The sequence below is a fragment of the Solanum dulcamara genome, chromosome 10 (assembly GCF_947179165.1).
Source record: "Solanum dulcamara chromosome 10, daSolDulc1.2, whole genome shotgun sequence".
Lineage (NCBI taxonomy): Eukaryota > Viridiplantae > Streptophyta > Magnoliopsida > Solanales > Solanaceae > Solanum > Solanum dulcamara.
This window is the reverse complement of record NC_077246.1, coordinates 50,691,447-50,717,351: the sequence shown is the minus strand read 5'-3', so window position 1 is coordinate 50,717,351 and position 25,905 is coordinate 50,691,447. Positions and strand designations below refer to the sequence as shown.

Here is a 25,905-nt window from a genome sequence, read left to right as displayed (position 1 = left end):
TGTGAAATTACGACTACTATATCTAAAGACAGATAATAAATAGTAAATAAGACAACAATAAAAAGAACACCGGAAATTTACAAGGTTCAATAAAAGTTTATTTTCTTTTGCTTAATCCTCGGACTAACCAACCAATATTTATTTCACTCCAAAAAAATATAAGTGAAATACTATAAGAGAGAAAGAAGATCAAATGTTTTAGAAGATGAGAAGACAAGTGAAAGGTGTATTTCAAATAAATCAAGAGCTACCTATTTATAGGAATGAATTCTTCTTCTTGATGTCATCCATGACATCACTATGTATCAAAATGTCAAGGTTTAACATGTGCAACCAAATTATGGTTTACCAAACTTTCACCTACAAAGTTACTACCTTCTTTCTTTACCAATGAAGAATTATCTTTCTACCATATATTCAAATTAATTTATCTAGAATCTTGTCAAATTTAATAATCTAAACTATTGAGAGTGAAAGTTTCATACCTAATCTAATAATATTCTAATCTTAACTTTTAACTAATACTACAAATTTATTTATTTTTTGTCAAGATAAAATATTTTGTTCATGTGGAATGTTATGTGATAATTTTTTTAAAAATAAAGGAGAGAGTGCATGTAGTACACATACATCAAGAGAGTATAATAAAAAAGAGATGTGTGTTTTTCAAACTAATGAGTGATAATTTAGATATATAACAAATCATACTCCCATTAATTAAGGTATGAAACTTCAAAAAGAACAAATTATGACACTTTACTGATATTTATATTATTTCTTGTTATACATGTGTATTTATTGCTAACCAAATACCGGGTAAAAGTCCTAACTTTATAGTGAGAAAGTGGTTAGATAGATATAACATTTGCATTATTGGTGAGCGCGTGAAAATCACTTATAAACCTTTTTTGTCAATTAAAATTATACATTGGTGATAAGCATCTCAAAATCATATTGTAAGTGGTGGTAGTAAGCATTGGTAAAACCACACATTAATTGGGTGACCATTACAATGGCTAGTGAGAGAAATAAAATTCTAAAGGACACAATTCACCCTCCTTAATTGTGTGTTTACAACATTTAAATTTATTGCTGAACCAATACTGAATCACAAGGTCCAATGGCCTAAACCAATGCCCCATGTGGGAGATTTTGGAAGTCGAGATCGGGCTTTTCTGGAAAATATTGAATTACATCAAATATTTAAGCTACATTATATTAATCCTTACTTCTTACCACTATTTATATATGTAAGCTTTGTAGGAGTGACTCCTAATAATTATCCTCTTATTCATTACATATAGTCCTCTCAGTATAGTTATGGTGAATAGCTTGGAAGTTGTCCATGATGAGATCCATGCAACCTTACCAAAGGAAAATTGGTGGGGAAAAAACTATGTCTGTCAAATAAATGGTTTTTGGTTCCTTCCTAAATTTGTACCAAACACTATTCGAGTTCTTAGTGAATTCAAGCCACTTCCTAATGATGTAATTTTAGGGTCCTTTCCAAAAACTGGAACGACATGGCTTAAATCTCTCGTGTTTTCCATCATAAATCGATCTTCAGAAGAGTCATTAGTGAAGCACAATCCCCATGATCTTGTTCCTACGCTTGAGGTCCAAGTCTTTGGAACAACTGATCAATCATCTCCAATCACAACTCTTGAAGATTCAACAAGGATTTATTCGACTCATATTCCCTACCAGCTTCTAGGTAACACTTTCGATTCATCTAAATGTCGAGTTATTTACATTACAAGAAATCCTAAAGATACGTTGGTATCAATGTGGCATTTCACAAATAAATGGAAGGATGCAGATCAAGACGGACTATGGCATCTCGAAGAAGCTATTGAGAAATTTTGTTCTGGAATATTTCCTGGTGGACCTTATTATGATCATGTTATGGGATTCAAAAAGGCAAGCTTGGAGAAACCTAAAAATATATTCTTTATAACATATGAAGAGCTAATGAAAGACACAAATATTCATGTCAAGAAATTGGCGGAGTTTCTAGGGTGCCCATTTAAGAATGAGGAGGAAGTAGATGAGATAGTGAAGAATTGCAGCTTTGATATTCTGAGCAACCATGAGGTGAACAAATCTGGGGATTTTCCTTGTTGGTTTCAAGTTCCCTACAATACTTTCTTTAGAAAAGGTGCTGTTGGGGATCATAAAAACTATCTGGATGCTATGACAGTTGAACGTATTGATGTATTAACAAGAGACAAGTTTCATGGATCTGGTTTCATGTATGGCATATAGTATTTTCTATTTTCTTTATTTTCATGGAGCTGATTCTAGTAATTCCTCCCATTCCAATTTCCTTCACTTTTAATTAAAAATATATGTGTATCCTTTAATTAGAATAAATTTATTACCTTAGTTTCATTCAAAGATTAATTAGCAACGCCAACTATTGCTGTAATACTTTATCAAACGTTAATAATAAATGTTTTGTATCACTTCATCTATTTCCAAATGAATTTTGACTTTCTATTCTTTTAAACATTTCTGGGCTAAAGATTAAGAGAGATGCACAATTTCATTCAAAATCAAATAATGCTTCTTTACTTTTAGTAAATCGACACGTAAGATAAAAAGCGTAAAGCACAACTATATTGTTAAAACATTAAACTTCTTCATATAGTTTATGAACTAGAGTATTAATTGAGTGTCTTAGTTTTTGAGATACATGTATTAGAGTGTGAATTTGTTCATTTACTTTGGAAGAAGCAAAGTCTATTGGTGTTATACATGTACTTCGGAAGATATGTGAAGTGTAGACTAAATTAATGAAAATACATATACATTAATATAGTACATAATGTAATTCACCTATAAATTATTATCCATGTATGCTAGCCTTTTTGTGAACTTTTGAGTGTTTGTTAAGTTGTCTTACCCTCCAAATTTCTTCTAACATTCGGTATGAGAGTCGATCGGTGAATATCCGGGAGACAACCAAATGTAGAAAAAGTTTTAGAACACTTATGGAACTACATAAAAAGTTTCTGTGCTCATTAAAGATAACTTTGAAAACTGGTGCATCCAAATGAAGGTTTTATTTGCTTGGAGACTATGATGTTTGGAATAATTGGAGAGCTTAAAAGTGTAAGGCATTAGGGACTACAATCAATCAATGCCAGTTGGATCAATGACTTGTTAGACCATCCGAGAATAAGCTTTCAGACCCGTCATACACACATTGAACAGTAGGAGCCCAGGAGCATCCATACGCGAAGGTTTATAATGTTGGTACAAGAGATAACTCAAACAATACCTGTCCTTTTAACCACATTGAATGCCCACAATCATACCCATATAACGGCTGAAGCGAGCGAGAATCATTGGAGCAGCTACCACTAGGTTAACCTATAAATTTACCCCACCCCCTTTCTCACTATTGTAACTATGGGTGTTCAAAGGAATGCAACAAATCGTACCAAATCGATAAACTAAACTAAACTGTAAAAAGAATAGACTAGTGATTTGATTTAACTTAATTTATTGTTGAAAAAAAAATCGATCATAACTAATTTGATTTGATTTTCACTAAAAAATATTAAATTGAAATCGAACCAAATCAATATTATATTTATACAAATTTTACAAATATTTTATACTTTGAAATATTTATTATAATGTAATTTATAAGTGTTTGTTAAATTTTTTCATAATTCATGTTTCTTAATATATTATTTAAAGTTTGAACTACAATTTTATATGGTATAATAAGTCTTTATAGAATTATAGAAGATAAACATCTAGTAAGTCAAATAAAACTCAAATCAAATCACGTTTGTTTTCATTATTTCTTATTAATAGTACTTGTTTTATGGGTTTTCTTTATCTTCTTCTTTTTTTTTTTTGGACACTATATGTTAGCATTATGGCATGACTTATTTTGCATTTTTTATTTTCTTCAAAAGTGCCACTTAGTTATTGTATCTTACTAGGACAAAAAAAATAATTGGAAGCATCAGTTGCATGTTTTGTGTTGCAGAGATTTTATTGAAAAACTGAAAAAATCGATCTGACTCTTATTAGTTTGATTTGGTATGGTAAATAAAAAAATTGAACCAAATCAACATATGTATACCCTTAATTGTAACCATCTAAATTTCACTTTATTATACATGCACGACTTTGTACTTATTTTCTGTCAGTTTTGTTATATATCATTGTTTTTCAGAGATCTTTGTCATCCAAACTAGGAGAATCATTAAGAATTCCTCTATCTCTTACTTAATTATCTCTCTGTGGCTATCTGTTTTTTGTTCTTATTACTATCTGGGGAAAATTCACTCTTAGCAAAAGGACAGACTAGACCACAACACACATCTGAATCTGTATCAGGCAGACGTTGGTCGTTCTAACTTTGGCTCAAACAAATACACCGAGGTTAAAACCTTGGTGAGACTTGGCCGGAGATACCTTGATGTAACCAGCGTTGCTCCACTACCGGTAGCCTAAAGGTCCTCTTCCTGGAGATAAATCACCTTATAGTTGTAGCTCTCTCATAATAATCCTCGAGCATATCAATAAATAGTCTCGATCCTAGCATTGAGCTACCCCTAATCTACCACAAGTCCAGCATCTGAACTAGGCACAAGCTACTAGGTAGGTTTTTAAGTGCTAGCATGCAGTCATTTCACATGCATTAAAGGAGACAGATCAACTTTTTAGCCTACAAAAGAGACCTCCAGATAGAAGAGAAGGCATTAGAAAATCATAGTTCTCTCCATAAACCTTTTATCTTCTTTTCCATATAATCTCGGTGGGAAAAGGCTCTCGCCCTTCTCAATCCTTGTATGTATCTATTTATCTATTCCTTTGAGCAATTTGAATATCACATTCACTTCCGATCTTAGAGGTTTGACCAAAAGGAGATGAACTTGATCGATCTTTACCCACTTGATTTTAACCCTTTTTACAAATTTTACTGTTAATCAAAATAAAGATTCTTTAGGTAAATAGTTTGGCTTCGTCTGACGGGATAGGAAACTGTGGTATTGTCACCCTTTGTTGTTATAACTCCTCATTGGATCACCAAAGTCTATCCACGAAAAAAATGTTTTTATGTCTAGGACATAACACGGAGGGCATTTGTTGATATTTAATGCGACATCCCTTTTGTAATACCTCACAAATTTTTTGAGAATCTAAACCATTTATCGTGAACGTATCAAATTAGACCGGCTGAATCCTATTTGTACACGTGCGTTAAGGTCCATTTCTAAGTGTGAAAATTATATCTCGAATGTGGTTTAGGGTTATGAGGGGTCTCTAACACCAAGTCAAGTTCAAAGCTTCTCAACCAATTGAGTTTTTGTATGAGATCATATAAGGGTCAACTTCAAACGACTATAACTCTCAAAATATGAAGATTTAGGTGACTCATGACTCATCAAATTAAAAGGTTATGAGTCTTCTTTCCAACACCATCGACCGTTTGTTAATTTGAATCTAGAGTGAAACATTTTGATCGATTTACTAGAGATACTAGACATTGTCAATATGTGACGGGACCTGTGATGGTTTGTCACACTTGGGTGTTATAGACGACTAGTAGGATCGTTGTTTATCCATTTTTGAGGCCTAACTCACGGATCATCACCCAAGAGATGGTCCATCACCCATATGATGTCGGAAGGCTAAATTTCACCAATTTTTTGTTTCTATGAGGGTATTTTTGTCCTAAAATCTTGGGGGAGTTATCTAAATGACCTTAAATTTATAGAAAATCAATTTTTTTATTATTAAACACTCTTAATCTCTCCCAAGTTTATACGCTCAAGAATTTCAAGAAATACCAAAGCTAGAGTTTATCTTCCAAGATTTTTCTTCAATATTCATCATTAAGGTATGTAAGGCTATCTCCACATGTGGAAACACATTGTTCTTCTCCATGAACTACGTTTTCATGATTTCAAAAAATCCCTTCATGAATAAATTAGGGTTAGGATGAAATTCCATATTCTTGAATTGTTCTTGGATCTTTCTAAAATACCAAGAACCCTCCATGAAATTATTTCAATTTTTTGATAATTCTTTATCCATGAGTTTTTACATGATTTCCTCCATGAAATTAAGATTGATTATGAAAGTAACACTTTCTATCTTAAAAACTAAATCTAATGGTTTCTTAATGACTTTCAAATAACTTCTTAATGGTTTCTTGATATTTTCTTAATGAATTCTTGAAAATTATTATGAATCCTAGAATTGTGAATTATGATTTTCCCAAAATGTAAATCTTATGATTGTATCATATGTTTTTTTGACTGCAATACTATGTTAAAATATATATCTCATGAATGCAAATCTTTGATACATGAATTGTAACCTCATAATGTGATGATATGAATAAAGTTTATGAATTATTGTCCTTAAATATTACGAATATGAGCTAACTCATGATTACATGAGCTTACAAGAGTTAAATAGTTAATCGAGAAGACATAAATCTAAATGATGAATGTCTAAAACTATGTTTTGGCGACATAGGTTAAGGATTATATTGTTGGTTCGGGTGACTCCTTCTTTTATGCCCCTAGTAAGGGATAGTTGTGAATCCACATGATATATACACGTATGTCTCATACTTGGCAAGGTATGAGATGGCTTAGCTAATCGGGCTGAGATCAGACTACATGCTCTCATATGGTGGTTTATCTCAGTTACATTATTGGAATACCATAATGAACTAAAACATAATGAAAGAACTAATCTCTTAATTTTCATATGTTATGGTTACTAGCTTCGTGTATTGATTTGATATATACCTTATATTTCATTCTGTCATTTTGCATAATGTACTATCTCGCATGTACTTACTTTCTTCCTGCCAAGGCCACTGCATATTTTTACTGATTTAGGCTTAGGTACACAGACACTTTGTCACGGTACGAGACTACCCCCTCATCGAAGCACGATGCTTAGAAACACAAGTGTCCTCAAGATAACCTCATGGCATGGAATGATACTAAGAACCATAACAACACATGAAAGCGAAAGAAAATCATGAATAGTCTAATAAAAGTCTTATATAGCGAAAGACAACATTTGAAAATACATATGTGGAATCGAATTATTTTTTCTGAAGCCTCCATTAGATAGATGATTTTCTAGGGCATGTCCCTAGCTAATTCTAAAATCTGAAAAATTGAAGTATAATACTTAAGAAAGCATAAAAAGGGATTTCCTCGGAGATATGAGGACTCACGAACACTAATACAACAGACTAGAGACAAGACTAACCACGAGCCCGACTTAATACGTCAGAACCTATATTATGAAATAATATAGGCAGAAAAGTATGTGGTCAGTACTCAAAATATATTGAGCATGAGGAAGATGCATAAAATATATGAACATGAGGAATTTGTAAAACATGCTAATTAATGACCAAGTAAACATACCATGAATATTGATGATCTAATCTAAAAACATAGTACAAGGTCATGTAATATCTAAAATAATTTCATATGTGGAAGATACTGTTAAACCAACATAAACTATGTGATCTACAACATAAATTTTAGTGTACTACTCCCACATCGAAATTAGAGTGGCCATACTTGCTAAGGTATCGACCATGATATCTGAGCTGAGGTGGATCCACTAGTTAATGTTTATTTAAGACAAATTCTATGGCGGCACGTAGTTATGGGACTTAGAAAATTCTACTAAGGGTCCACAGATGCTAAATGAAAACCTTCATCCCAAAAGTACTCTCGGTGCTAAGTATACTCCCAATGAAAACATGCATAAATTTGAAAATAATAACAATATGATAATATTGAATCATAGTCATTACTGATAAACATGGAATAGATCCTAAAATTATGATAACTGAACATAATATGAAAAATAATTTATCTGAAAGCATCTAAATCATGATAATCATATATATTGTATGATGCTTTATCTGAAAGCTCCTTAATTCGTGAATTACGATATAATTTGAGATATGCATGTGAAAATAATTTAGTCATGACCATGAAAAATACTTGCATTCTATGGTTCATGAAAATATCATTGAAAATATCTAATTAAGATCAATTCATGCATTCATGAGGAAGAAATCAAAATCCACTAAGAACCCATAAGAAATCTGTAAACTAGAATTGAGAACTCATAGCTTGGAGAAATTAGGGCTTTTTTGGGATTAAATGAGTGAAGAGGGACCCATTGATGAAGTTCTCACATACCTGGAGCAGAAAGTTAGGATCAATTCCTTCAATTGACGTCTGAAAATTTGAGCCCTAGTTCTTATCTTGGGAGGAAACTTGAGAGGGAAGAAATCTATTTTGGGTGAGATTTTAGAAAATGAGAGATTAGGTTGATAGAAATCTCTTAACCCCACTTAAAATAACTCAAACGACATAGTATAGGAATTAAAAGAATAAAAAAAGACTAAAATATTTGATTAAAAATTGTCGGATGGCATCTACGGTCCCTATCTATAGGTCATAGTTCCTTTAACGGACTGTGGAAGGTTGTCTATAGAAAACATGCCGAGATTCTTAATTTTTAAATTTCAATGCACAAGACCTAATTACGGACCGTAAATGAAAGTACAATCCGTACTGTATGTCTGTAGATGTCACAATCCAAGCATAGAACTAGACGCGACACGATGAATGAGACACCTAGAGGTACCTCACCCAAGTCTCTTAGCAGTCATTTAGGTTTTGATAGGTAATGACATTTAATAACAAGAGGAAATAAAAAGGGGTAGAGGGCCTAAGGGAAACATCATAGAATAAGAGTCAATGTCAAACTTAGAACTTCATACATTTATTTCCAAACATACCTCTACTAAAAGATTTGGCGGGGGCTAAGACATGTCCCTAAATCACCCTCAATCTAAATGGAAACAAGTACCATGAAAGGTATCAAAAAGTTTTTACATCACATAAGCTAGAAAAGGAAGGGATATTTTTCCTGAAATATGGGAACTCACTAAAGTAGTAGCCTTCAACAATCCAACTAGACATGTGGAGGTAAATGGGGAGCAACGCCAGTTCCTACATGGTGATATCATGTAGGCAAAAGGGTATGCATTAGTAATTTGTATTTGCTAAGTATGTAGGCATGTAATTCAATGAAAACGTTAAAGCATCATAAGATAAAGTACATGAGTAGATGTATGCATAAGAAATCAATATGGATAATACTTGAAATGTTTATTTTTTTGGAAGATGACTACAACTGATATTTAAAATCATGCGAGCTATTACATGGAATCCAACATAACCCGCTATGTTTGCACAGGGAGACTACTTTCCAGGTAGAGCTCCTTCAACTTCATTTATTTCTTTAAAATTTAGGGCTATTTGTGAATCCACTAGACTAAGACTACAAGGGCCCCTATATTGGCACATAGTTAATGAGACAAAGGGTTGCTACTAGGATTCTCTTACCGAATTCCACCTCAATGCCCCATTCGGTGCTAAGTCAATCCCACGAAATAGTTTAATACAACATAAAAACATAATCATTTACATAGATTTAGATCATCAAAACATCATTCGATAGAATAGCTCATTAAAACTCTTCTTTGATTCACACAAGTGAGACTTGGCCTTTCACAAGCGGAATACATCATTTCATCATTTTTTCATTTCATAAGATTCCTTTGATCATAGACATTGCTTTCATAAATATTCACTTGGAGTCAAAGCTTTCAATTCAAACTTCATTGAGGACATAGTAAAACTATATGGGTTCTATTCAATTCAACTTTCAAATTGTTAACATCAATACTAGCATGCATGAGAGTAATGGAATGCATCAATTAAGACATCTTTAAATCAACCCACCAATACACTTTAAAACTCTTTTTCATACTTTCATATAAGGATCTTTGATAACTCAACCATTTCATGAATTTAGAGTCAATATAAGCTAAGATAGATAAATAAACTTCAATTATTCAAGACTCTATACATTTGAAATCATAATATGAAAACACATAAAATCCACAATTTATGAGCTACTAGGTTTAGAAAAAATACTTGGGCTACATCGGTGAAAGAACCCATGAATGAGACCCACATACCTTGGGGAATAAAACTCTAATGCAGCTTTGAAAGTGGAGACTTGAAGACCTTGGGAAAGGAACCCTAGCTTGGAAGATGAAACACTTGGGAGAACTTTGAGAGGAAAGAATTTTGTGTAGGGGAGTTAATGTGAGGAATGAGGGACTTGGGAAGGTTTAAGGTCTTTAGATAGGTTAGATTTAGTCCCCAAAATGATCAAACTTTGATGTTAAAATGTAGAAAAAGACCAAAATACTCCTCTTAAAAACTGGTTGGACTGACCCTATGAGTTGTCCCTACCAATCGTAGAAGGGTCGACGAGTCGTAAGAACAACTCGTCCTACATGATTTTGGGAATACCTTGAGGACTGACCCTCCGGACTTTCTCTACGACTCGTCTCTAAGAGTCGTAGATACTTCTACAATTTGTAGAAGTGACTCGTTCTACAAGCGTCTGAGAATCCCTGAGGACTGAGTCTCTGAACTTTCTTTACTGTTATGTCGGAAAAAGATGGCTTAAAATTAATTTCAACTTTTTAGAGAAAAAAATAATTTTAGAAAAGAAGATTCGCCACTTAATTTTTTAAAGAAATTAAGAAAAGTTAATTTAAAAGACCCTAATAGATTTAAAATCTTAAAAATTCAGAGAAAAAGGTACGAGGTTCTTATTTCCACTTTGAGAAGGTGTTAAGCATTCAAAGTGGCCGCTAATGTGCGGTTATCCAACGATTTAAAAAAATTATTTGACTAACTTTTAAAAATATTAATTTAAAAGGAAACGAAGACTTTAAAATTATTATTTTTTTTAGAAAAAATGATCAAACTTAAACATTGAAAATAATATACATGTATATATAAAAAAAAATAAAAGTTTATCGAATGACTAAGTAAAAGTAAAAAATTATTTAAAGAGTAAATTAACATGAATTGATTTATCTTTGGGGAATCTAATTAAGTTAAAATAAATTAAAATTAATATCTAAGCAATCATAAATAACATAAGTAAATAAATTATTACAACCCGAATCAATATAAATAAACAATAAATAACATATAAAAATATGGCCCGACACTTAGTTTCTATATGTCTGGACTAAGTTGTTGGGTCATCTGCATTTGAACCTTAAACACAATTCCACTGTATATTGTAGTTGTAAATATATTATATATCAGACTGTATATATATTGTATACAGTGTATATAATATTATTTTATATATCGAACTGTATACACACTATATACTACCTGTTTGTTCCTTGTATCTGTTGTATATCATTATATATCAGACTGTATATATACTGTATATCAGTGTATATAATATTATTTTCTTGCATATCAGATTGTATAGATACTATATATCAATGTTATGACACTGTTTTCCACCTGTATTCCGTGTATACAATCCAATATCAATATTCAAATCATGTATATTAGCTTCTTGTCTATGTATCAACTTTTCAGCAATTCGAGCAAGATGAAGGAAAAATCAAAACTCAATGATATGCAAGGATGGAGTTCAAAGATGGACTCGAATTGATATCACATGCACAGAAATAAAATTACATAAGCATTTACTCATTTTAAGCTAAACCAAGGAATATATCATGATATTTTAAGTTATCAAATTGATGGACATTTTAGAAGTGACTAATAATATGCTAACTAGCTCAATTTTAAAGAAAGAATTAAATCATTTAGGCCATGAAAGTTCTAATTAAATAACAACTTTAAGCATATTTTTGTTATCTAAATCATGTTAAAAGAAAAAATTGAAAACATGAAAATCTATATTGTCAAAAAAAACTACTTGAAAAAGTAATGAACAAAACTAAGAGCTTTCATGAAATAATCATAACACATGATAGTTAATTAATCCTAACACATGCTAACTATAAGAAGTTTCTATTATTAATCTAATTATTCTTAATACATGTTAACTAAAAAAAATAAGACTACGAATCAACTAAATATAAAACATGAAATAATTAAATAAAATAAAGCTGAAAAAAGATTTTTCCTCTTTCCGGGCAGTGAGACTGAAGACGACGAGCGGAAGACAACTTCACCACCACCCAAGAACTTGATGGAATTCCAATCTACAAAAAGAAAAATTAAAAATTTAGACTTGAACCTTCGTGGGTTCGATGTTATAAGAACACTATTCTTAGCCTAAATTTCGACTTCAATCTCTTATTTTCCTTGAAGAAAAATATAGATTGAAAGCTAGAAATTTTCACAACTTTTAGGCTGGGGACATGAGTCCAAAATTCTAGCCAAGTTAAGAAAATTTCTAACTTTGGGGTGGCTAAATATCTCTCACTTCTTCCTTCTTCTTAATAAGAATATGAGCCTTTATATAGGCTTCAAAAATCTCAAATCCCACAAGGATTTTCGATGTGGGAGATTGGGGATTTTTATTTTATTTTTTAGAAAAAATTAAAAATTTCAAAAATGCAAACTATAATTAAACTAACCTAACTAACATTGTATTTAGTTAAAAATAAAATCTTTTTGAGATGATTTTCGAATAAATACATAAATAGTAATCAAAGATATAATTATATATAAATATGTATATTATACTAAAATTTATAGAAAGATAAAAATAGTTTAAGAATAACATGAAAATATCTTGGTTTTTATAAAAACCAATTATTTTAAAAATATTCGAAATTCAAAGAAACTCGATAGTTAATTTGCGTTTTAGAGGGTCAAAATTTGGTGACAATATTTACGACTTGTTCTTACAAGTTGTAGACCTAATTACGAGTCGTAGAATCGAGTTGTTCTGTAAGGTTTGAGCAACCTGCATGACTAGGCCTCTGAAGTTTCTCTTCTATGAGTTGTAATATGGACTCGTAGACCCACTCCTTCCCTTAACCAATTTTGACAACCTCAACCTAAGTCATACGAGTCATTCCTATGACTCGTAGACTGAGTCTTAAAACCCAATTCCAGTCCATTTTCTAAAAAATTGCCTTCATCCCGACTTTTCAACTTACGAGGTCTTATAGTAGAATGAAAGTACAGAAATATTGAGTTTATGAAGATCTAATCTACGAGATCAATCTATGGCCTGTAGATCAATCTACGATCTATAAATCCTCTCATACTCATAGCCCAATATTTCTATTTTCTGAATTCTTGTCTATGGGACACATCTATGGCTCATGGTTTCCTTCTACGGATCGTAGATGGTGTCCATAAAAACTGATCTTGTGCAAACTGAAAAATTTTCTGAATTCTTTCTGGACTGATCTAAACTAGGAACTTTGGGGTATTATAATATCTCTCCCTTGAGAACACTCGTATTTCAATGGAGTCTAACTAAGCTAAAAAGAGTAAGGGACAAGATCTTGCAACCCAAAACTGAAAAATTGAGCATGAAAACTGATAGACTGATTGACTCCGAGCAAAGGCATGAAGTTTAAAACTAATTTCATGAACATATGTGCTTACTAAAACATGAGAATAACTAAATGACATGAAAATAACTGAGGGCATGAATTTGAGAGTATATCATATGTGTTCTTACTAAAACCTAAGAATAACTGAATGACATGAAAATAACCGATGGATATGAATCTTAGAGTATATCATAGAGAAACTATTACCTCACGCTGGAACTGAACTGGAAGGAAAGACATGGGGTTACTTGGCCATCATATCTGCTTCAACTTCCCAAGTATCTCCCTTTACTAATGATTCCTCCAAAGGACTTTGACCGGAGCAACTTCTTTATTTCTCAACTAACAAACCTAGAGGTCAAGAATCTCAACTGGAACCCTTTGTAAGAGAGATTTTCATTCACACCAACGCTCTCTGAAGGTAAAAATGAAGTCGGATCACCAATGTACTTCTTCAACAAGGATACATGAAACATCAGGTATACACTAATTCCAACTCTATGGGAAAATCCAACTCATAGGCTACCTTGTCGAAATACCTCAAAAATCATGTAAGGGTCAACATAACTAGGACTAATCTTCCCTTACTTATCAAATCTCATCACACCCTTTATAGGTGAGATTTTCAAGTAGATCCAATCATTAACTTCAATTTCAAGCTATCTTCTTCTTACATCAGCATAAGATTTCTTCCTACTCTAGGGAAACTTCAACCTTTCTCTAATAAGTCGATTTTTTCCATGGCCTCATGCAATCACTTAGGCCCTATCAAATCCAATTCACCAACCTTAAAGCAAACTATAGGAGATCTACACCTCCTAGCTCGTACCATAGAAAAATTGAACCAAACCAACATATCTATACCCCTAATTGTAACCGTCTGAATTTCACATTATTATACATGCAAAACTTTGTATTTATTTTCTATCAGTTTTGTTATACATCACTGTTTTCGGAGATCTTTATCATTTGAACCAGGAAACTCATTAAGAATTCCTCTTATGATTATCTCTATATGGCTATCTGATTTGTTATTCTTATTACTATCTAGGGAAAATCCACGCTTAGCAAAAGTACAAACTAGACCACAATACACATATAAATCTGTATCGGAGAGATGTTTGTTGTTCCTACATTGGCTCAGGAAAATACACGATGTCACAACCTTGGTGTGACTTGGCCGAGATACCTTGATGTAACCAAAGTTGCTCCACTGCCGGGTAGCCTAAAGGTCCTCTCCTTGGAGATAAATCACCTTATAGTTGTCGCCCTCGCATAATTATCCTTGAGCATATCAACAAACATTCTCGATCCTAGCATTGAGTTGCCCCTAATCTACCTCAAGTCCAGCGTCTGAACTAGCACAAACTACTAATAGGTTTTTAAGTGCTAGCATGCAGTCATTTCACATTAAAGGCAACAAATCAACTTTTAACCTACAAAAGAGACCTCTGAATAGAAGAGAAGGCATTAAAAAAAATCATAGTTCTCTCCATAAACCTTTTATATTCTTTTCCATAGAATCTCAGAGGCAAAAGGCTCTCTCCCTTCTCAATCCTTGTATGTATCTATTCCTTTGAGCAATTTGAAAATCCTATTCGCTTCCTCCCTTAAGAGGTTTTACCAAAAGGAGATGAACTTGATCAACCTTAACCCACTTGACTTTAACCCTTTTTACAAATTTTAGTATTAATCAAAATGAATAATTTTGAGTAGTATTTTCTTGGAAATGTTTCATTGCTAAAAAATTGTAGATCATTTGACACATAGGCTCATGATTGTGACTATGTATATAGATTATTTATACTATAATTTGCTATGAACTTGTCCATCTTAGGAGTGGAATTGATCCATCTTGATTGATACTTGTGCCATCTTTGGTGATAATTTATTTATTTCATGTTTTACATCTTAGTCTAGAGTTTGTCATGTATGTCATTGAAGCGAAATAAAAAAGTATTACTCTGTTTAGAAAATGATAAAAGACTTGTAACACCCTGGATGTTTACAGTTGTCATTCGCCCCGTGTCAAAGGCTTACGAGCCTAAATTTGATAATTTTATTGTAACACAATGCATGTTTGAGGGCATTTGATTTGAATTTGATAAAAATATATTTTACTTTCTTCCTAAATTGTTTTAAGTATTTATGAAAAATTCTTTATCTACGATATTTTTTGCATGTATTATTTTAAAGGATTTTTACAAGTTATTAATATTTTAGCGGAGATAGTAAACACAATTATGTTGAAAGAATTATTACATTATGAAGTAAGTTTTATTCCCAATAATTTTCTAATAATTGTGATGTATTCAAAGTGTTACATTTCTTTTACTTAGGAATATAAATAGGGCGGGTTAGGGCGGGGCAAACCTTGACCTATTAATATTTTGACCCGTCCTATCCTGCCCCATTTATCATCTTTTAAATAGATTGCCCTGGCCCACCCCCGCTTAACTTTGCTCCACTGAAAAGTTTATTTTGTCATAAAAACTAGAATAGATTAGTTGAATGTAGACATGATAAATATTTTGAAGCGTCAAAATAATCTATATAGCACATGCAATCAATTGATTTTTGAATTGGGAGCCACCAATTACCATGATTCATCCATTACTGCATTTACTAGTTGTGGCTGATGAATTTGCTAATTAGATGAGCATAATGAACATAGATAACAAAAAAAATATTTTGAGCTGAAATATTTTGTACTAGACTTAAAAAGAGACAAAATTGACTAATAAAATGTCGTCTCTAGTTGTAATTATAAGATAATATATATTATAAAATTACTTTAAAATATAATCGGAAGATTGGAGATGAACTTTGAACAAGAGCACTATTTTCATTCCTAAAGAATATAACGTGGGTCATTTATTTTTATCTAACACATTTTTAAATTTGGACTTTGCCTTACCCTGCCCTAACCCATATAATTTCTTAAAAATAAAATTTTACCCTGCCCTATCCTAACCCGCCCAGTTTAAATCTTTTCCTTTCCCACCCTATTAAGGGTGTACCCTGCCCCGTCCCGCCCTGCCCCAATTGCCACCCTAATTTTACAACAAATCTAATGATATGAAGGGTGCACACGCAGTTAATAGTTTTCGTATGAATTTGTTCGTGCACAATTCAAGTCGAGATAGAATGGCTGAATAAGTGGCATGTGCTTGATTTCTAAAGAGCTAAAAAATATTTGGTAGTTATTTGGGGGAGATGCCCATCCTGAAGGCTAGTAGAATCAGTTATTTAGTGCATGAATCAGTGTGTTCTGGAATTATGTTTGATCATCCAAAGAAAATCGATTATGTACATTAAGTTATTCAAGCTTGAGTTCTAGATATGTGAAGGCTATTCCTTTCTCTTTTTGATATGATTTCTTAAGGTTTATAATTGTTGGATCTAGGTGCTATCAAAGAGTCGATAGTTAGATATCTCTAACTTATTATTTGTGTTATTATTATTATTAAAGACTCTTGGTGGTGTCGATTTCATGTCGAGTTAATGAGTAGGAAGTGATTGTATATATTGTTGTGATTATCTTATGGTGATTGTCAAGTTGCATGTGGTGTATCGTTGCTTAAATTGTTGGAAATACATTTGCTAAATTAGTGAAATTATTTTCACGTCCACTATGGGTGCAAGTAGGGGTGTACATGGACCGGGTTGGTTCGGATTTTTTACAAACCAAACCAAACCATTTGTGTCGGGTTATTAAATCTATAAATCAAACCAAACCAATAAAAATCGGGTTTTTCGATATCAATTTTTCTCGGGTTTTTCGGGTTTTTTCGGGTTTTTCGGGTTTCTCGGGTTTTTTTGGGTTTTTGGGGTTTCTTAGATTTTTTCGGATTTTTTTGGGTTTCTCATAGTATCTAATAAAAAGCACAGAGCAGTGCTTCTTAAAAAGAGTTCTAGTACAAAATATCAACATATAAGATGGAGGCACAACACTATTTGAAGTTTTAACTTTATAATATAACTTTATAAGATAAGTTATTTTTGTATATTATTTAGATGGGTCACTCAAGTCCAAATCTAAATGTAAGAAAGAAAACAAAAATTATGAAAAAAAATTTAAAAATGTTTATAAATTACATTTTAATAAATATTTTTATGTATAACATAATTTAAAAGTAGTATATCTATAATCGGGTCGGTTTGGGTTCGGTTTGACTTTTTTTAGTTAAAACCAAACCAACCCTATAATGGTCGGGTTTTTTTTTTCAAACACCAAACCAAGTCAAACCAAACCACTAGTCGGGTTTTTTTTCCGATTTGGTTCGGTTTGTCGGTTTGGTGCGATTTATCGGTTTGTCCTGTACAGTCCTAAGTGCAAGTCATTTTAACTTCCTTTCTAATCCATTGAACGTTATACTATTAAGGCAAGTGACGTTCTTATAAGATATATGCCTTTGAGATTTATTTTTCTCTTTATACAAACGTGGCTTTGCTCCTTTTACCTGAAATAGATTGATGCTAAGAATTCTTAGGATTCGTGACTACTTGGATTAAACGGTCACATGTGTTTTCGATAAACAAATCTCTTTAGCCAAATATATTATTAAACCAAAAGATTCCTCTAAATACTAGCTTAGCTGAAAACGTATATATATATGAGTTAATTGTGAAGTTTCTATTTTGTGTATATAATATTTATATATATGTATACAAGTGAGTTTTCTTTTTTGGGAATTTATCTTGTTTTGCTGCTACATATCATGCTAAAAGTATCGTAAGAATCTTCCGGTATGAATTATCTTCGCTCATTTTGATATTGATATCTTATTGCATTGTCGATGCCTTAAGGGCTATAGAATAAGTTGTGTAGAATTTCATATTGATATTGGCAGCATAATAATTAGCTTGGTGTAGAAATTAGGTGATTGCAATGCCTATGAACTATATAAGTCGCCTACGGGCCGAGGTTGTATCTTGACTCCTATAGAGCTAAAGAATTAGAGTTGTAGTTTTGCCTTCAGGTAAATAATATTGTGGCTGCCTAATGAGTCATGGTGACGACCTGCTGGGTGTTTCACCTATTTGTTACCGACCTTATATTTTTATACAGCATACATATTGTTGTGCAAGTCCCTTAGAAAGCAACCTTACTTGGTGATAAATTGAAAGATTGTTTGATGCCTTTAGTGGTCATCTTGGCAGCTGTTAGTATTTGGGGATAAGGCTTAGAGTCATATACATATAGATGTCCCTTTATTTGTTGCCTAGAGTGGCCATTGATAAGGGTATTTTTCCTATGGGAGCTATACTTAGCTTATAAGAGCTATAAATGTCTAGAAAGACCAAATTGAAGCATGTAGAGCTAAATTGAAGTCTACTCACTTATGAGCATTCTTTATGTCTAAGTTGACATTACTGACCCTCAATAGAGCCTTGTGTGCCCAAGTTGTACTTATAGATTCCAGAAGATCAAATACAATTATAGCAGCCCAAAAGGATCAATTACAACTATAGGAGTCCAAAAGACTCAAGATGTAGACATAGGAGCATTTTGTGCTCAAAATACAGTAAATCAAAGGATAGATATGGCTATTCATCGTGGAAAAGTTACTCATAGCCTTATTTGATTGTGTTAACCATTGTCGTTGATATAGACATTCTTCATTGTAATCAATATTCTTTAATTAGCAACACCATATTTAGGTAAGGCATAATAAATGTTTGTATAAGTTACTTATAGCTACATACATATTGCCTCTGAGGCTATATACAGATTGTATAAAGGGCTATATACAGAATTGACTAAAGGTCTACATACATATTGCCTAAGAGGGCTATATAATCTTTGCATGTGGGGCTATATTGCTTCCCAAGAGGGTCATGTGATGCCTAGGGGGATACATTGATGCCTAAGACGCCTATGTGACTTCCTATGGGGTTATGTTGTTGTTTAAGAGGTCTATGTGATCTTTTCCTACAGGGCTATGTTGTTACCTAAGAAGTCCATATGCTTCCTACGGGGCTATATTTATGCCTAAAAGTGCTATGTGACTGTCTATGAGGCTTTGTTGTTGCCTAAGAGGGCTATGTAAGCTTTTTCTACGGGGCTATGTTGTTTCCCAAGAAATGATATGCTGCCTATAGGGCTATTTTAATCCTTAATAGGGCTATTTGGTTTCTTATAGGGCTATGTTATTTTCTAAGATGACTATGTGATCTTTGCCTATAAAGCTATGTTGTTGCCCAAGAAGGTCACGTGCTGCGTACAAGGCTATGTTGATGCCTAAAACGACTATGTTACTGCTTAAGGGGCTAGGGGATAGCCAAAGGGGTATACAGATTGAATTGACACCTCTCAGGCTTATGGGGGTCTAGGTAGGTGATCTTGCTTGTTGTTTGTACCTGTCATGCTTATGGGGGGCGGTTAGGTTATTGTTTAACTATCATTATATGATATTTGTCAAGAATACTTAGGTTACATTATAATGATCATTGACCCTTTTCATTATGTACTTAATTATGTAGTGAAATTAGTTTCTCGATTAGGGGAAGTGAACTGACACTACTAAAAAACTGCCAAAAAGTGATGGACTGCGTCATTTTTTTTTGTCAAAATCGATGGAAAAGCGACGCAGTCACTGCCGTCGCTTTTTTGCTCGACGTTTTTGAAAGAGCGACGGACAGGGTCGTAAAAAGCGATGGACAGGGTCGTAAAAAGAGACGGACTACGTCGCCCCTAATATTTTTAATTAAAAAATATAAAAAAAAATGACGGACTCCGTCTGTTTTTTTTTAAAAAAAAAAAAATTAATCCAAAGCGACGGACATTTAGTCTCTGTCCGTCGCTTTGTTTATCTGAAATTTTTCCAGAAAAGCGACGGACTAAAGGACCCTGTCCGTCGCTTTTCTGGAAAAATATTTTAAAAAAATAACCAGAAAAGCGACGGACTAAAAGACCCTGTCCGTCGCTTTTTCTGCAATAATTTTAACAGCAGAAACCTGTAGTTTCTGTTGCCCACCTTCAATCAAAATTCAATTCAATTGTATTCAATTCAGCCCATTCAAACACAAATAACAACAAACAAAATTCGCAAAATACATAATAACAAACATAATTAAACACTTAAAATGAATAAAATCATAATTTAGAACGATTTAAAGTGTTTCAAAGTTAACAAAAAATATTCAAAATGTTCATAAACAAACATAGGGAACCCTAAGGACTATTTGCTATATATTCATCACTATCGTCGGAATCATCCGGAGTGGATGCTCTTGAATAACGGGGCGGAGGCTGACGGGCGAGGTTGAGCACTTGTTCTTTAATTTGTCCAAATTTTTCATTCATACTTTTTTGATCATCGATCCTTCTTTTCTCTAATTCTACCAATATGTGTGTAAGTTCTGCAATTTGCTGAGACATTGCAGCTATCTGAACCCCGTCAATGGCCTCGGCTTGACGCGATGATCCAATACCTTCTAAACTTGATTGGAGTTGTCGTACATTATTCCTAAAGCTCATTCCATATATTCGGCCCTTGTGGCTGCCTCCAACCACTTTTTCTGTCCAAATTTGAGTGGACTGTTCAGGCGTTAGCTGAACCTAATCTCCCATCTCACGTACGTGCCGCTCATAATCTTGCTGCATATTAGAAAATAAAAGTTATAATCAAACTATATATATTAAAAATAAAACTTAGAAACAAAATACATTATAATATATCTTGAATAACTTACTTAGGTTCGTTCGACCCTTTCCTCCATCCACTCATCCGGATCTGACTCATTAGTCTTTTTCTTCACATGAGTCTTTTTAAAGACTTCATGGCGATAGGGAGTGCGTCCCAATTCTTATTTCTATAAATAAAAATATAATTAATGAAATAATATTTTGTGAAATAATTCATTTCAGAAAATGAATTTAAACTTAAAATTTAGAAACCTTACCATCTCCCTCTGAATCATACCAATACTCTTTGCACCTCTGGTGTGCAACGAGCCACCCTTTAGGCTAGCTCTTGCTTTTTTTCCTTGATCGGACAAGGCCTTGATTTCTTCGGTATCCCAATACCGGCATAATTCTTCAAATATATGAGGTAGCATCCAACTCGAAAGGTGCCCGATCATCTCTAGCTTTTTTAAGCCAGCTAGATAGTTTGGCACTCGCTTTTCTTTCAAAAGTGGTCGCAATGACCATATTGTACCTTGGCTCCCAGGTACATAAAGTCTGAAAAAATGAATAACGTAAAATAATTAGTTAAGTAAAGTATAGTAAAAATATTAAAGGTAACTTAAAAAACTAGAATTAAACATATATATACCTTGAATTCATTAAACATTGCTTGGCGATTATTGTTTGGAATCTTCCGCCAAGAGTGATAGGGCTCAGTATATAGCCTCCTAACACTCTCCTGAAGAGCCCTAGCAGCATCTTTCGAAGGATGCCACCTGCAAGACATATAATAAACATGTAATTATACCATCACTAAGTTATTAATCTAGCAATAATAAATAAATAAATAAAACATTAAACTTACAAGGATCCATCAGGCTTAATCATGACTCTCCCAAGTTTGTCCCTCTTCCTAGGAGCTAAACCAGACACATCATGTAATGCCTCTATTCTAGCAGTAGAAGAAGGTGTAGGTGATACTGTGGGAGTGTCAGTCTCAACACTAAATTCTCTAAGTCTCAGATTAGATATGTGAGGAGACTGAGATCCGGGAGATGGAGTAGAAGAAGATGATACTCTCGGGGGTCGAGCAATAACCTTCGTGGGTAGTTGGTAGGTCTGATCATATGAAGTATATCTGACCTGTGAAGAAGAAGAAGTGACGCATGGTCGGGGGAACTGACTATGGTAAACTAAAGGATCCATATTCCCAAAAGGCACAACATGAATATGTGTACTAGGACTAGCTCGGCGGTGCTGCATCTCAGGCGCTGAAGAAATATGTCCCGGGATATCCTCAAGATCAATAGGTCTCCTAGACTTCTTTTTACTTCTACCAGAATGGCTAATACCAAGATGATCTCGGGATCTATCACCATCACCAGATGACATTTGCATGTAAAGTAATAATACAATATATAAAAACCACATAGTTGATTAAATTTAGGGTTAGAGAAATAAATAACTTACATACTAGTGATAATGTACCACTCTATTCCTCCTCACTTGTTTCATTTTCATCATCTTTCCATTCGTCCTCCTCAGATGTTTCATATTCATTGTCAATCCATTCCTCCCCCTCAAATGATTCATATTCCTCATTTACTTCTTCCTCAACATTTGGCATTATAAGTTCATCATCGGAAACCTCTTCTACTATGTGTTGAGGATGTTCTAGTGTGGTTTCCAACTCAACATCAACTTGTCGTTGAACAAGTGCAATATCATTTTGGTATGCCACATCTAATACATTCTCAATTTCAATTCTTCCCACAGGCTTTGTCTTAATAACAACCCACCAATCAGCCTTATCTCTACGCAATGGATATGGAGCGTAATAGACTTGCTTAGCATTTTGGGCAATGATAAAAGGATCATAACTTCTGTATTGTCTGGTGTGCTTAACTTTAATTATATTATGTTGTTGGTCCACCCTTGTGCCTCTGTGTGATGGGTCAAACCACTTACACCGAAATAATACTATCTTTTATTAATTCAAGTTATAATTAAGTTCAAGTTCTGATTAATTCAAGTTATAATTAAGTTCATATTCTAATTAATTCAAGTTATAATTAATTAATTTATATAATAATAAGTTCAAGTTCTAATTAATTTAAGTTATAATTAAGTTCATATTCTAATTAATTCAAGTTATCATTAATTTCATGTTCTAATTAATTCAAGTTATAATTAATTTCAATTTTTAATTAATTCAAGTTATAATTAATTCAAGTAAAAATTAAGTTACAAACCTCATGAAATTCAGATTGAAGTTATAAATTAAAATATCCTAAAATTCAAGTATCTAAGTTATTCAAACTAGCTATAAAGTTTAAAGAGTTCAAAATTTAAACAAACCTAAAAACATTTCTGAGTTTAACTTCAAAAGTCCTAAAGTTCAACTTCATGACTTTAAATATCTAACTCTACTTAGCTTAATTAGTTTTAAAGTCTAAAGATTTCAAATATTATACAAACCTAAAGTTCAAAATTAGTATTTAAGTTATTCTAATTATAAGTTCTAAACTAAAGTCCTATATATAATTCAAGTATCCAATTTCCAATATTTTTCTAAGTTTCAAACTTCAAAATTTCTTATATTCATGTATCTAAGTTATTCTAAAGTTCAACATTTGCTTAATTAGTTCAAAAGGAAGTTTAACCTCAACAAGATTTCTAAAGTAAACAAAAATTTCAACTTCAAAGTTCTAATTAAGTTCAACTTCTAAATTTAAGTATCCTAAAATTCAAGTATCTAAATTATTCTAATTATAAGTTCTAAAGTCCTAAAACTCAAGCCTCTAATTAAGTTCCAATATTTTTCTTTAAGTTTCAAACTTCAAAACTTCCTAAATTACAATCCAATATACAAACAAACTAAAATAAACTAAATGAAACAAACTAATTAAGTAACTACTAAATCACAAATTACTATTCAATTTACAATCTAATTCAACAACCCAAATCTAAATTAAGCCCTAAAATCAAAACTATAACTACATTCACTAATTTTACAATTCAATATACAAATGAACTACAACAAACTAAATGTGATCGCCTAATTAACTAACTAACATCACAAATTACTAAAAAATTTACAATCTAATTCAACAACCCAAATCTAAATTAAGCCCTAAAATCAAAATTATAACGACATTCACTAATTTCACAATCCAATATACAAATGAACTACAACAAATTTAATTTAATCACCTAATTAACTAACTAACATCACAAATTACTAAAAACTTTACAATCTAATTCAACAACCCAAATCTAAATTAAGCCCTAAAATCAAAACTATAACTACATTCACTAATTTTACAATCCAATATACAAATGAACTACAACAAACTAAATGTAATCAACTAATTAACAAATGACAAATAAAAAAATTAAAATTTAGTTTAGGCTTAAGCCCTAACCTCTTAAAAATGAATAATAGTCCAAAAGCTCCACAAGACGGCGGTGGTTGACTAACGAAGGACTGAGAGATGGTGGTGGGGCGGTGGTGGGACGGCGGTGGGAGGGACGGATTTAGAGAGAAGGCAAAGAGAAATAGAGAGTTTAGAGAGAGAGAGCAAAATGAAAAAAAAATGATCTGTGTTGAACATATTCAACAAAAAGCAACGGAAAGCATCTCTAAGTCCGTATCTTTTTTAAAAATATTTGACCGCCATTTTGACCAAAAAGCGACGGACAAAGCGACATCGTCCGTCGCTATTTTAAATATGTTGACCAAATATTTTGACCAGTAGCGACGGACTTAGCGACCCAGTCCGTCACTAAGTTAAAAAAAAGTGACGGACTGCGTCTTAATATTTAATTTATAAATAATTATTTTTTAATAAAATATATAAAATATTTATATAAAAATAATATTTAATTTTAGCAGAAAAATCTGTCAAAATAAGCGACGGACTAGGTGTCACTGTCCGTCGCTCCTATTAAAAAAAAATTAAAAATAAAAAAAACGACGGACAGCGTCGTTTTCTCCGTCGCATTTTATTTGCGACGCAGTCCGTCGCTTTTTGTTCTGTCATTTTTTGGCAGTTTTTTAGTAGTGTGATTAGTTCATTATGGTTTGTAAGGATGATTCAAGAACCGGTAAGTACGTTCTAGCTAACTTTTGAGTCCACTCTGAGTATGTACAATACTTATGGTATCAATCTCATTTTTCATAGATTCAAAAGGGAATAAGTATTCTCATAATATCTTTGATCCTACTATGAGATTACATATAGTATAAATTGGTATTAGTTCAATTTCAGCTTTCAGTTGTAATACCTACTCGATATATTATTTCATATAGATGCTCCTTTCCTGGGGCGTTGTATTGATGTCAACATGTCCCAAGCATGGATTAGATAAACCTATTAAATAACACAATCAAGTCTTCAGCAGATTGGATGAATCCTTTTCATTCAGGGATCGCCAGAGTCTGAGAGCTGATTTTTACTATTCATGGTTATTGGGTAGGTCAAGGCCCTGTCCCAATCAAGATTTACTACTCCCAAAGGCTTGCAGACCAGTGTATTGAGATAGCAATGTTGTTAGCCTTGTTTGCTAATTGCAATTGGCTAAAGCTTAATAGTCGTTTATGTATTGTTTTGATATATACTTCTTTTAGCTATTGTAGAGATCATGGCGTTTTTTATGGCCCATATAGCATTTATTCTTTCCTAGATACAATTGAAGGCTTTGATGGCTCAAATATGACTTGTGTGCTAGCTAATTATTGCTTTATATAAATTGTTGGGAGTAGTTGTTTTATTTGTAAGAGTTGTTGGCAGGGGTCTTGCCGACTGAGTGCCTA

At 32.7% G+C, this 25,905-nt stretch overlaps 1 protein-coding gene across 1 annotated transcript; it reads left to right on the top strand.

Moving 5' to 3' along the window:
• The first annotated feature begins 1,309 nt into the window (after positions 1 to 1,309).
• LOC129871319 (cytosolic sulfotransferase 17-like) lies at positions 1,310 to 2,305 on the top strand. The gene has a single exon (XM_055946219.1). It carries the CDS (start codon positions 1,321 to 1,323, stop codon positions 2,263 to 2,265), a length of 945 nt encoding a protein of 314 aa, XP_055802194.1. The 5' UTR covers positions 1,310 to 1,320; the 3' UTR covers positions 2,266 to 2,305.
• The last annotated feature ends 23,600 nt before the right edge of the window (positions 2,306 to 25,905 follow it).